The following is a 14,690-nucleotide window of genomic DNA, read 5'->3' on the forward strand; positions in this document are numbered from 1 at the left end:
AATATTGATAAATTATTGTGCTACCTGATTGCTTTCAAATATGAGAGAAGAAGATTTCACTAAATCAAGCAGTGACTGTTGATTAAATACAGTTTCTTAAATTGCAGTCTTTGTCTCAACTGCTGAGTTTTTCAATGTACAGGAAAAGATTGATGCTGCTTTGTTATACCAGATATAAATAACTCAGAGCTGCGTTTGCATGTGAGGAAAAATAGGTTTTCCTGAAGTTTTGGTTGCAGATCATCTGCAAGACTTCTGCTGAGTGTAACCTGAATGTTGGTCTTATTCTAAATTACATCTGAATCAAGATAGGGCATGTGTCTTTTAACTTGATGAAGTCTCTTTAAATGATACACATCAACGTGAGTACTGCTCTGGGTCGAGGCACTTTGGTGGCTGATTCTCAGAGGACAGACAGTCAGCAAATGCTTTCTGAAAATAAAGTTTCTTTAAGTTGAGGACCTGACAAATCCTAAGTGCCTTTTTGATTACTTAGACCAGAAAGCACTGATTGTCTCAACCTCGGGGAGGTTGGAACTGACTTTCAGCCATCAAATAAAAGCATTGTACTGCTTCTTGTGGGGTGAACGGCCCAGGGCTGCTGTTGCTATTGTACTTTTCAACCTCAAAGTAACTTGCAAGATTTCTGCAAAGCTTTATGAAGTAGGTAGCGTCATCCTTACTTTATAAGTGGGAAGAGTATGCCTTAGGGTTGTGAAATGACCGGGACAAAGACTTAGAGGGAGTTGTGCAGCTATGAGACCATGATTTTTTTCCATCAAAAAGTAAATATATGAACATGAATGCCTTCTTAAAGAGTGATGCTCACCAAAAGATGAAGAGGAAAGACAATATGATGCTTAGGCACCATATCGGTCTTAATTTTTCAAAGTTGACTTTGGTGGGTCTGCTGTTGTAGGTTGTATTTTGGATTCCTCATTGATTGAATTCTTAGGGCTATGTGGCAAGGTGGGGGCTTGGGTATCGCCCTCATATTGGAGTTTTCCTATACGGGATGGAGGAAAGAGAGAAGAGTGTCTGTGAGAAAGATTATCTTTAGGGGGTTAACTACTGATTCAGCCTACTTGGTGGGTCCAAATTGACACTGGAGATTCCAGATAGGTTGACAGAGGATTTTTCTTTACAATATTGTCTTCTATGCATCTCTTTCTTTGTGGTCTTTGTAGAGCTGGTGAATCAAACATAGCTCTAAGTTCGCTGAAGGTCATATGAACCCTAGCTTCTTCTAGCAAAAGGATGTTTGGTTTCCTTCATGCAGTTTCTTGAAAACTGTCCCTGCTTTAGAGTATATTCAGTGTTGTTATTCGGCATGGAGCTATTTGCACAAAGTGTACTGGAATGACTTGCGTTGTAAAGGAGCATGTTGGCTTTTGAGATGTTTGGCATATTTAGTCCACGTCTGGCCCCTTACCCAAGGGTTTTATGTATATTTGTGTACCCCTTCCAATCCTTCCAATCATGGCAAAGTCAGTGGTTGCCCTGCGTATGTATGACTTGAACAAGTTTGGGTAAGACGGTCACCAGATGATATAGCAGCTGCAAGGAAAGTGGTTGGTAACCACAACTGATAATGAACACATCTTTTCTTACCAAAATGGCCTAGCATCTTGACTTTGTGACTCAGAAGATGACTCTGATGCATTGCTCACGTATTGACTAAACAGATGCCAAACCTTCAATAAATCAGCAAGTCTGTGCGAGATGTTTGTCACACAAAAGATATACTCTTTTCTGTTATTTGCTGGCTCTTAATCCGGTCGTTCAAGCTCTTGCTCATAGAACATGGTGCCCTCCTCATCAGCAAACTTATCACCTGATGCCGGTGATATTTCTGGGCCCTGGGTCTTGTCTGCTGCCTTCCACATCTTTGGTGAAACGCTGCATCGTGGTGTTATATACACTTAACAGAAGAAGAAAAGGCAACTTCTCTGAAGACATGGAGATTCTAATTCGTTGCACATAAAGGCTAAAAACTAACCTCTTTGATGATTTAACAGAAGTCTTCATCCTAAAGATCTGCCAGTGGCCTTGACTTCATTCCATACGAGAGTCTCAAGGACAAGTCGTGGGTCATTCTGGAGGATGGAAAGGGAAACTCCCCCCTTGAGAGGCTCTCAGCATTGACCACAGGAGACAATCATTCCACGGCCCTCCTTCCCACACAATGGGAGAATGGTGACCTCTGCTTTTGCCTGGTTCAGGGTCAGTGCTCAGGAAGGGGCCCACGTGAGTACAAATTCCTTTGACTGTTCAGACCCTGTGGATGAAGCCTGGTGGCTAAGAATATACTGCAGTATAGGGCTCTCATTTCTTCAGGGGAAAGACTGGTTTTCATGCAGCACCTTTTATCTATAAGGGGGGAGAGAGTTAAGAATTTGTTTATTTTTTTATTTATTCATTTACTTTATTCTGACCAGAGCTGAAGCTTTAATTTTTGCAGTGTGCTTCCCTTCTCCCACTGAATCGTTTATATGCGTTTCACTGACAGAGTGTTTGAAAGCCCCGCTTTCCTCCAGGGAGTTTACAGCCAAACTGATGCAAACTCTTTCTTCTCAGGTGTCTCACGATCATCTGTCATCCAATGCAAGCCAGGAGGCAACTGCCCCAGCACACACAGAGGCATGACTAGGCAGCTCTCCCCTTTATCTGTTGCTGAAGATTCTGCTGCTCCCATTCTTGAGCTGCAGAATCGAAGTCCCTCGGGCATCTATCGGCACAGCAGAGTCGAGAGGCAGAGCAGATCAGGTAGGCATAACAGCAACATTCCCGGCGTCATAGTATGCCTGTGAAAGGCCTCTTTCGTCTGTCTTTTGAAAGATGGTGCAGAGTTGACGTTGACGTTAGTTTCTGGTGGTGTGAACCGCATAGCCACGCACAAGTCCTTCCTGTACCTGTGTGCAAATTTGGGTTAGGTGGGAAGGAAGCAAGGACTGGAGAAAAAGGCCTGGGTCCCAGTAGGAACATGCAGTGTGTTATCTGAGAAATCAGATGCATAAGGCCAAGTAGGCACAGAAGATCTTGAAAGGATGATTCACAGTAGCACATGAGTTAGTCTTACAAGGTGGTTGTTTTTCCTCAGCTTCAGCCTGGCCAGAGACCAGGACCCTTAAAAGCCAGCCATATTCCTTCTCAAAGACAATGACAATCTCAGCTCATACCACGGACGGTCTGATGAAGAGGAAGAGAAGGAGCAACAGGTGGAAGGATATCTAGGAAAGACCATCACAGTTCAGATCATCGATCAGCTGCACATCAGGGCTTCCTTCAGGAATGTGTCACCCTCTTTACTGCAGAAGTTTAGCTCAAATGAACCTGTAGGTATGGTGAACGCTGACTTCTTCACCACAATGTCCGTCCATCATCAGTAGGGGTGGGATGGGAACAATTGCAGTATGCAAACACAGGCCTTTGAGTCTGCTGAATTGTACTGTTGAGGAGGAGGAGGAAAGAGCAGTTAAGTGACTGAAGTAGCGTAACCGTCCAAGCTCCTTGGAAAAATCTGTGTGTAATACTGAAAGGGGAGGAAGAACAGGTTGGAGCTCCCTTGTGCGCTGTAACTGTGGGAGATGAGCCTTTCTCCTGTCACTTCACTAATGATGACCGCAAAAGTCGGCCATTTTCAGTCTTTCGAGGTACAGGAAATATGGAGGGAACTAATATTCCTGTAGGAGGAAGATGTATAATGGCAAACAGGTCTATTGATAGAGACCCTCAGAAAAATATTGGAGATGATTACTGAAGCAAGGAGTGGGTCATACAGCATCTTGCAGTAAGGATCATACCTAAGATACCAGAGGTCTGATCTCTAGATATCAGTCCGAGATAATTGTGTACATGCTGACACCAGGGTGTATCCAAAACTGGAATCCATCTCAAGTTTTCTAAGACAAGGACCTTAGTCCACTTGAGAAAAGAGTAGTGCCTTGATATCGTAGTCTTCCAAAAATACGTTTTACGACTTTTTCAGTTCACTTTCTATCCTGATATTCCCTTGCTCGTCAGTGAGGTAGGATTATCCTGAAAGGAAGGTTAATAAATACAAAAAAATCTTATTTTCTAGGATGTAGTTGTCAAATAGCAAAGAGTTTGGAAGAAAAGACATAGATTTTTTTTTCCTCATCTCATTCTTTCGTAACACAAAAGCAAAAGCCCTTTCTGTTACCTTCTTGCCACAGAGACATCACAAGCAGAAATTATGTTACCCATAGACAAAAAGAGTTTTTTCTGCTACCTGCCTTTCAACACAGTGTGCGTTGACCAGTGTCATCTGCGTGTGCCACCTGCAGTGTCATCTGCATTCTTTCCCTGTCATTTCATCCTTGTTGAGCTTTTACATGCTTCCATGCTCTTCGACAGGTTAAGTCTGTTCTTTTGTTTCAGACTGAACTAAATGCAAACAAGAAGGATTTTTGCCCCCTTGCTAACTGTAAAATGCTGTCTACCAGTCACTTTGGCTAATGAATGTATTTACTCATTGGCATATCATTCAGTACCTGAATACAAGTTCTACCTTCCAGCTCAATCCAGCTCCAACTTCATGACTTGAAAATCCTCCAACCTGTTTAGTGTAGATTATGTGCCTGCTATCCATGTGTTCCCACCATCTTTGAGTTCAGGCCCTAGGTGTTTTTTTTTTTTTCCCCCTTATCTTGTCCTCGTGGATCTTTGGCCAAGATTTAGGTGTGCAAATCCCACGGATTTTCAGAGAGACTGTCGTGCTACCAGGTCACTTTGGGCAGGGATCTATCTCAATTTCACTTGAGCTGTCTAAATCTAGATACCTAGTCTAGACTGACTGGGTTCCTTCAGTAACCAAAGGGGGAAACAAGCACCTCCAGTGGATGATACATCCCACCTGTCTCAGATGTATTAGAATGGGATCAGCCACCTTCTTTATATGCCTATCCATTTCCACTGAGTGTCAAGGGACCCTAAACAACGTTTAGTCTGGACATACAACTATTTGCTAGCTATGTTACATGAGATGATGAATCTTACCCCTTATCACTTACAAAAGCTCTCCGTTCTATGTTTAATCAGGCTAAAACCTATGTAGGTCTTCTAAACCAAGCTAGGACTTGCAAGGAGTGTATATTTCTGTGGCTTTCACTAACATTCAAACCTGGAACTGTAAAATCGAAATCAAATGCTAACGGTAGTGTCATGCATAGTAACAGTAATTACATAGTTATTTGGTAATTGAAAAATAGAAGGCACACATAAAGGTGCTTTAGTCTTCTGTTGTTTTGTGATTACTTTAACTGTTAGCTGAAGAAGGACTAATTGCATGGTAGGTTTGCTTAGCAGGAAAACCTGCAAGTGAATGTTACACAATATGCTCTTTTTAAGCCTTTCCAACTTGCAAATAAACTGTAATTTACCTTTTAATAGAAGATGCCAGTCATTATTAGTACCATAAAAGCACCTATTTTCTCTTAGCAGCCAAAGAGAACGTTAAGATGATGCTTGTCTTTTCAGATATGTGTCTGGTTATCCTTTGCATGTTTTTAGTAAGCCTCTAATTTTATTTAAATCCTTGATCCACCACTAAACAGGGGAGCAGCTAAATACTCCTTATTTTCAGGAAAAAAAACACCGTACACTTACAAAATGCTCCATATCCTGGTTAGAAAATTCTTGATTACAAATACACACCCTGCGATGATGAAACATTTTTTAAATGTAACATTTGTCTAATTTAATAACTTGGAACCTCAGCCTTACATTTCTTTACAGCTGGAGCAGAAACATTAGCGTAAGAGGAAAGTCAAACTCGAGTCTGAAACCTTATCTTTCTCACACTTACGTTGAAGCACTTCCATCTTGAACGTAGGACAGTGTCCTCTCACTGCAGTGGATCTATAGCTCCTCTAAACATCAGCTGTCATATTATTTTTAGTAGTATATCATGTCATGTGTTGATGCTATTGATAATTGATAGTAGTAGCTCATTTGGCATAGCTGCAGGTCATGATTTTAAAAGGAACTCCGTTTTCTCCTATCAAACCGATGTGGTACGTTCTAAGGTGGTAAATGGTTGGCGCTCGCTACTGCCGCCTGAGCACATGGGGCCTAAATCAGCAGTGGTGTTGCCATTGACTAGCCAACACAATTGGATCGGTTGTTTTCAACTGGGGATCTGTGAACTCAAAGTAGGGGTTCATGGCTTGCATCTCTGGAAGACTTGAGTGGAGAGCAAGTCGTTAGTCAGTGAGGTGAAATCCTCTACAGGGTCCACCACTCTATTAGGAAATCTGCAATGGTCTGCAGGTTAGGTCTGAAAGCTGCTGTACTAGAATGGGAAGTGACAGCTTTCCGATTTCTCCTTGGTTTTCTGTAGAGGTTCATTTCTAGGCATGCCAAGCTCCAGTTTTGTCCAGTTTCCCTTTTTAACTTCAAAAGTGTAAATGCACAAACATGACTGAAAAAAAAACCTGTCTCGACTTTGATATATGAAACCACCAGGCTGTTTCTTTTTCCCCTCTCAGCTGGCAAATAAAAACGTGGCTCTTGTGTTAAAATCTTGAATAATAATAACTTATTTCTGGCTTCAGATATGCAGGCTGAGATAGCTTTTATGTTGCAAACATGCACAGTAATTGACTTTATAATATAGTCGGTTCCAAGGGGTGTAGCTCTATGCTAGAGATTTGGCTGGCAGAAGGAAAGAGGGGCTGATAAAGCAAACAGTGGCTACAGCTTAACCGTAATGCTGTTACCTCAGGCCTCTGTATTTTGTTTGTATTTTGTTCCTATCCCCTTGAAATGACAGAGATGGTATTACTGAAGTATTTCTGTGCAGGATTTTGGTGTTTGCAGGGCACAGAGGAATTATAGAGAGAAGGCAGGAGGATGGTTTGTGTCTGTATCAGAAGGGGAGATTTTGCTAAGAACTGTTTGTTATGCATTCGTTGTGTGTGCAACTCTTCTCTTTTTCTCTCTTTTCTTCTTTTTTTTTTTTTTTCCCCAGGAGAGGAAGGAACACAAACGCACGCAGAGAGCAGCAGCCAAGAAGCTGAGGGACAGACACGATGTCAGTCTTGCACATCCACAGTTCTTAAGCTTATCTGGAGATTTCTGATCATTTTGTCTGTCTCTTCCTCCTGGGTTGGGACCACGCAGTTTGTCAAAATCACGTATGAGACCTTTGACTGTCCCTTTTTCATTACTTGGTTCTCAACAAACTGGAACATTATGATTTTTCCCATTTATTATTCTGGGCACCTTGCAACCGCACAGGAAAAGCAGTCTCCAATCAAAAAATTCAGGTAGGCTTTATTGTGGCAGTATCTCTTTAAACAGCCTGGTTTCTGTGGACTGAAATCACAGCTCTTTTCTTAGTTTGACCCATGGGGTCAGAAGGCAGAATAAAAGTCATGCTGCAGAAAATCTCATTCATAAATAGCTTACAGAAGGTTAACAGATGAGTGATACGTGCTTGAATAAATGGATAATTGATTTTTAGAGGGTTTTTTATCAAATTGAAAAGGTCAGTAAATTGGTTATAATCCTGCTCTTATATTGTCTAATATCTCGGTATTGTGTGTTCCTGTCCGGAATAGGCTTCCACTGAGCATTAATTGATCTGTTCTGGAATATTTATGACAAAACTGTAGTGTTAAGTACAACCAGAACAACTCATAGCTGAAAAGGAAGATGCTCGAAGCTGAGGAGATGGTTTCCATGGAGAAGACCATAGCTTGCTCTCTGTGCTCAATGAGTACAGCAGGACGGAAACTGTGACCTTGCCTCCTTGTGCCGGATCCCAGCCCGGGGGAAGAATGACTCTGTAGCCTTCTCTACTCTCTTTTGCATGGGGTAGGAATTAGAGCAGGTTGCAGACTCTTGGCTCTCCTCCCCCAGTAGCTCTTGGGGGGTAAGCTGGCATAGCAGAGTGGCTGTCGTGCGGAGGAAGTGATGTGAAGGCCTTGTCCCATCTTCCCTCTGTTTTTCCAATGCAGGTAGGCCCGGCAGTCAGGCTCCACGTGGAAGTGACTTTTCCTCTGTGTCATGAGAGCCAGGGAAAAAGAGCTCTCTTACCCCAGCCCTTACCTTGTGCCATGTGGCTGCATGTTGGAACTGAACCCTCAGCCTCAAGCGCAAAGATTGTAGGAGTTCATAGTAGTAATTACAATATTTGCAAGGGTGGAGATGTATAAATCTCTGTTCTTTTTCAGTAGCCAGCTGAAATCATGGAAATATAAAGATGCGGGGGGGACCCAAAGAGATATCTAGTCTACAGCCACTGCAGCCAGGACCAAGCTGTCTTAGCTTCACCCTGGCCAATTCTTAAGACGGGTCTAACCTGTTCTCAGGAGCCTCCAGTGCTGAAAATAACCCCGCCTCCTGGGACAATTCATTTCACAGTTCCTCCTCCGCTTCTGTTATTCCACTGATCTAAAGTGAAGTGGAATCTGCTCAAAAGGGTGGAGCTAAGTTCAACTTGGCAGGAGTATTCAGAGGATAATTTTGAGCTAGGTCCCAATTCTGTTGCGCCAGTGCAGACTTGCTTTAGAAACAATCTTCCCGATTTCAGCAGAGTTGTCTGTGTGCTGCAAGGTATGAGCCGGCACGTGGCTCTCACCTACTTTGAGCTGACAGAGGAGTCGGTGCGGCTGTCACTGAGCACCCAGGGAATTCAATTTGTGACTGTCAGGACTGGAGTGCAGCAGGGCCAAATTCTTCCCTCGGCTGCTTTTGCCAGGATTTCAGCAATAACTTGGCCCTAAATTGTCATTTCTGTCACATCGGTGTGACTGAAATTGAACAGTTGCACTTAATTAACGGCTTCTCTGAAAACCCTGGTGTTTTCTGTGTTAATGATGCCTTCATTCGGATTCTTTCTGAAGTATTTGCGAGAACATTAACAGTGTCACCTTGGCTTCTGGGTGTGAGGTAAAGTAATAATAAATGCAGAGCAAGTAAGGAAGAAGATGAGAATAAATACTGATCCAAACAGATCCTCTGTAGGTATTTGGTTGATTATATATCCATCAGAGCAAAATTTTGGGCATAATATTTTTGACAGTTCTTACAAAGGTGTGCTTAAATAACAGATGCATTTCCCAAGCTGTCAGGGCTCAGCGCTCAGATTTGAGGACACACGCTCACATGCACACACAAATTTCTGCACACACAAAGATATGAACTAGGTTTATGAATCTGTGCAAACAGGAGATCACAGTTAGAGCTGATGGGCCAATGGGAAGGATGTTAGAACTAGCAGTTTGCTGGCTGATACTGCCCAGTTCCCAGAATGTTTCTTATTCTAGTTATATCAGGAGTTCAGATCCCAGTTTGGGGGTAACTGCTGGCAAGTGGTGGTGACTTTATGATGGTGACCAGTTTGCTTGGTCTGCACTGGCATATGACTTGACAAGCCAAGCTCTTTCTGTGTAACTGGGAACGGCTTATCTCTTCAGGATGAGTGCTTGATTTTTTGATGACTTAAAAGAACTGAAAAGCAGTATTTGTAGTTTTAAAATTCAGAGAATCATAGAAAGATTTAGTTTGGAAGAGATCTCTGAAGATCCGTTAATCCAGCCTCCTACCCAGAGCACAGATAATTTCAAAGCTAAGGCAATTCTTTGTATAATTATAATTTGGAGTTCTTGATATTATTCTTGTTACTTTGTTTTTATTACATTTTCTAAGATTTCTTGTTGCTTCATTTGCTGGTTTTATTTTTGTCGAGTAGCTAATTTCTGCCAATAAGACCTGTCCCATAACTGTTCCAGGCCTGCCTCCGAGTCCAGAGGTGCTTTGTCTTTGCGTGTCTAGAGGATGTAGTTACTCACTGGGAGCTTTCAAGAGCTGTGACATTTTGTCCCACAGACATTCCCAGGGGATCAGAACAAACAGTGTCTGTGATATGTTGGCAGCGACCAGTGATCGTGCTAGTGACTTGCAGAATGCTGCCCCGGGTTGGCAAAGCAATGTAGAGCCTTTGCCACTTTTTACGTCTTAAGAAAATAAATCCCACTTGGAAGGATAAAAGTCTCAATCTTCAACTTCAGGCTGGCTTTCTGAAAGGATTATAATCTTTGAGGCTGTAATTTTGTATTTCTTACCTTTCACACTTTACCTTAGAGATTAAACTGTTGTAGTCTCAAAAACTAAGTCACTGTTATTACCTCCCCACTGTGTTTCAGGACAGTATTTTAGCCTTCTTGAGGCAGAAAACACAACTCAGTTTCTTCCTAGTAGCAGTAGATAACAGATATGACCCACATAAAAAGCTTGAAATGTGAGTGAGATCAAACACCTTGCAATACTGATGAATAAAATATTCTGGAGCTCAGTAAGCTCAGTCATAGGAAATCAACCGCCACCAATATTAACCAGAGCTGAAGACGCTTATAGAGCAGGAATAGGTTCCTATTAGAATAGGGTTTGGGATAGGTAGATGATATTTTGAATGCCAAGAAATTTTGCCTCCTCCAAGTCTTGGCTTCTCAAGGGCAAGCACTGTGACGTTCAGCAGCCTTCTGCCGGAATATGCCCTGGGTGTAGGAGCCAAAGTTAATCCAACAGGTGCTGTGCAGCCGTGAAACCCTGCCAAGGAGCGGTGTTTTTAGCTGCAGGAGTAGTGAAATATGAAGGTGTTGGGAAGAGTTGTCATTCTAGCAAGAATGATAACAAGATATGAGCATCTCTCAAAAACAAAGTAGCTGGTATGTGCTGTCATTTGCAAGTTTGTATCATCTACACATCCCTCCCTCTGTGCTTGCAGCTGTACCTCAGCCCAGCTTCCCCAGGCACTTGGGAAATTGCATTGCAAATCTAGGTCCTCACTTTGGAGGTCTTTTCTGAGGAGAGATGAGGATCTGCCTTTCCTGAGCTACCTTGAGTGGCTCAGTGGTAGGGGGGAAGAAGACCAGTGGCAAACCAGGGCATCCCTTGGGCCATCCCTCTTGGGGGAGAGCACTCCTGTGATCCTGCCCCACGAGCCAGACGCTAGTTACGTGGCAGGTTCACACAAAATTCCCTTTCCTTCTGCTCTAGCTCTTGAGCAGACACATACAGTTGGCCGGGCCCTTTCTTAAGGCTGAGACGAGAAGCGAAACGAGATCTCGGTCAGTGCCGGAAAACAATCCACTGGTTGCACCGTTACCCTGTTTGGTGTCCATGTCCTAGAATGGAGCTGAAAGTCACGTTACTGCAGCGGTTGCTGTCATTTAGGTAGAAAGACCTAAGTGACATAATAACAACTTGTGCTCACAAAAGGTCCCGCAGTGCTTCTTACTAGCAAAATGTCACCGGCGGCTTGGCCAAATTGTAATCTGGATGATATAATTACATTCCACCTATTCACATTACCCCAGGTGGTGTATGTTAGCGCTGTTTTTTCCGTAAGCTGTTTTAAAACCAGCTGCTGCGTTACGCTCCTGAGGCTGCTGGGTGTCAGGGGTGAATAAACCTATTCTTTGGCAGGAGTTGACATCAGAATAACTAAGACACCACGCAAGCTATTTAGTGGGTGCCAGAAGCAAAGCTACACAACTGCCTGAGGTGCTGTAATTCCTGAGAGCATGGCACACTGCCTAGAGCTGATGGCTGAAGGCTACCTGCAAATAAAAGAGCTATTTATATTCGAGGCCAGGTTTTAAATAGGCCAGTTATGCTTTTGGAAATAGTTTATGTTGTAGTAGTTTCAGGGTCAACTGCCCCTTAGACATGTCTCTATCTTTAAGTCAGCGGCCTACAAATACTGTCTGTATTGGAGGAGGAATCCACGGAGCCCTCTCCCCTTAGCCCAGGGTTTTGGTCGCTGTCTTGCTGCGATGACTTTTGCAAGTTTAATTTTAGTTGCTTGCCAAAGAGGCTGAGTTAACCACTGAGCAACCGGCCCTCATAAAGCCTGAGGCAATTTACTCTAGGCATGACTGGGAAACCAGTCTTCCATCTCCTCACTTGCTAAACATTATTCATCAGGCATATGGAGTTCTCCTGGGCACAGTCATGAATTCATGAGGTCTCTGTCTTGCTCGGCAGCAACCTGTCACAAATTCTCGCTGGGTTTTATACTGAGAGATGAGTAACCGCTAGCCGCTGTTTTGTCTGGTCATTGTACGCTCCTGCGTGTGGTGAAGGTTCTTCCCGGTGCTTAAACAGCTCATTGCCTGGGATATGTGAAGCATTTCCAGATTTCTTTACCTAGATGTGAATCTTTGCTCATCCCTCCCACTGCTTCCGGGAACTCAGAAATACGTGGCATTTGCAGCCTTGCCACCGCTGTCTCTCCCGAATAGTTCCCCTTCCCTTAGAATCCAACCTAGAATAATAGAATGATTGCTGAGGTTTGCACCCTCCAAGGATTCATAGTCAGGACCCTTCAGACTCCATCCTGCTGACTCTGCTCCAAGTCCATCTGTGTGGGGACCTCCCAGAGATCTACAGGCCACCAGATGCTGCCCCTTTCTGGCATGGTTAAATGCCAGGACTTAGGATCCTCCCACCCTCCCCAGGGGTGAGGGAGAAGTAGTGCTAGGCTTATTCCCTGAGTCTCTCTGGCCATCGGGGGCCACCACGCATGACTGTCTCGTATGTGGTCCCACTGCTCTCTGGCTCCTTGTGCTGGCCTCTCTGATCTGCCAATTCTTGGTGCCTACTTTTTGGGGGACAGAGGTGACAGAGATATAATTTCCTGTAGCATGTTTGTGGGAGAGCTTTTCGGGCTGCCTTGCAGACTCCACCAGAGTGACGTGCTTAGCTGGTTTTGCTGTTGCCTTTGTATGCTGCCAGCATAGCGCTGGGATGGCAATTGTGTCCTGCGTTACTGCGAGCAGCCCAGCTTTTCTCCCCTGTTTTAATATAGCACAAGCTTGTTCCCTCCGAGACAGATCCTGACGCCGTGCTGCCAGTGTCTGAGACAGGCTGGATTTACAGCCACGTAACGATCCAATTGTACATTGAAATCCATGGCAAAATTCCCACTGGTTTGCCCAGAGCAGGCTCAGTGCAGGTCTGGGTCTCGCACCGGAGATCAGTCCTTGCTGAGAGCTGGGGCGTCTGGCTCTGCTGCCGTGCAACGCTAACATACCGATGTGGCTTCCAGGCCAGAGGCCGTCTGTCCTGAAGCGAGGCATAATCTTAACTTAGAAGCACTATCTGTATCTAGCTAAGTCTCACAGGGAGGAAAACACCTTTTAAATCTTAACTGTTATATCCGCAAGTCAACCACCGTTGAAGACTGTGCTGCCAGTCAGTCCACTCTCAGCCAAGGAAGGAATTTAATCACGTTTAACTCCTGTGGAAGGCAGTGGTACAAAAGCATACATTCAAACTTAAGCATTGATTTATTTGCTTTGCTGATTATTTGCTTTGCAGCTCAGATAACTGATGTGCACCACTAGCTATTCCCTTGCCACATGTGACATTTCTGTTCTCATCTTTGGAAAACGGGCTGAGCTGTGAGAGCTGCTAGGTCAAGCAGAGTGGAGGAGGTAATTAGCATTAACTTCTTAGGATTAACTTGTTGGATACCCTGGCAAAGAGTTTGAGAAAGCAATTTACTGTCGCCAAGATGACTGCTTTGTACCCCAGCTTGTTTCAGTGGCAGCACAGAATGAATGGTTATCAAGTAAGACACAGATGATCTGATGCATGTATTACATAGGTGTTACTGCTCTACTTACTTAGAAATGAATATGATAGTTTCCATTCTAAATGGTAAAAAAAATGCAATATTTTTAACACTAGGATTCTGCAGAATAACTGAAAGTGGTTTAGGAGAACTGAAAAGGATTCTGTCTTTGAAGACGAAACCAAATCGGGATAATTATTAGCCCCCCACCTCCAAATAACAAGCAAATTTGACTACCTCGCTGTTGCAGTGCGTTCTTTGAAGTTGCTAGTTGATGCCATATGGTTAGAGTCTGAGGAATCTTCCAAACGTAGGTCATATTTCGTTGTGAATGCTTTGGGGCCTGAGGCCTCCCGGAGTTTAGATTAGTCCCTTGACGTTGCCACATAGCGACGCTCTGCAATTTGATGGTTCTTGGTGCACTCCAACTTAACTTTAAATAGACGTGTCAGAGAGCCTGCTACGTCAAGGACTTAAGTGTACCTTGAGTATCTCGAGGAATCCCTTCAACCAAGAACAGAGGCGGTTGCTAAAAACAGGCCTTCAGAGTTTGGAAAAGGTCAAGGTGTTTCAGGAGGAGTGCAGTAACATGCCTTTAAACACGCCAAACGTTCGAGCGCTCGGTCCCGCTTAGTCCGCGCAGGGTACCACGATGTGCAGTGGTGTTGCCCCTGAAGGCAGAGCTTTTTGCGCTGACCTTGCTGCTTGCTGAAAGGCTAAGAAGCAAGCGGCTCACTTAAGCAGCGTGTGATGCTCTGTGTGTTCGCAAAGCAGGAGATTTTGTTTGCGATTTTATCCACAGAGAAATGCCTCTAAGTGAGTGCAATTTCTCGTTGCATAGTGAAATACACCTGCTGCATACCTTTCCCTTTCCCCTCTCCTTTCTTTTCATAGTCTCCTGTTTCATTGGCTTCAGTCTCACTGGCTGGTGGGAATTTTTCCCACTATGGTGATAAGTCTGGCGGTGTTTTTGAGTATCTTTAGGTGATTCCTAAAGCTTAACTTGGCCATACTTTAGAATATATTTCAGTCAAAATGCGAATGGGTGTCAGAGCAAAGCAAGAAAAAGAATTATCAAGCTACA

General features: G+C 43.8%; 1 protein-coding gene across 6 annotated transcripts in view; it reads left to right on the top strand.

The window, feature by feature from the left end:
• SLC35F4 (solute carrier family 35 member F4) overlaps positions 1 to 14,690 on the top strand; it is a 125,396-nt gene that overhangs the window by 98,250 nt on the left and 12,456 nt on the right. For 4 of the 6 annotated variants that reach the window (XM_068947440.1, XM_009670665.2, XM_009670663.2 and 1 more), the window contains exons 2-3: positions 2,578 to 2,766; positions 6,992 to 7,289. In XM_068947440.1, the coding sequence (XP_068803541.1) occupies positions 2,578 to 2,766; positions 6,992 to 7,289 (487 nt within the window). Of the gene's footprint in view, positions 1 to 2,018; positions 2,248 to 2,577; positions 2,767 to 6,991; positions 7,290 to 14,690 lie in introns of all 6 variants that reach the window. The other 2 variants (XM_068947441.1, XM_068947442.1) reach the window with 2 other exon arrangements.

Source organism: Struthio camelus, chromosome 5 (assembly GCF_040807025.1).
Source record: "Struthio camelus isolate bStrCam1 chromosome 5, bStrCam1.hap1, whole genome shotgun sequence".
Classification (NCBI taxonomy): domain Eukaryota; kingdom Metazoa; phylum Chordata; class Aves; order Struthioniformes; family Struthionidae; genus Struthio; species Struthio camelus.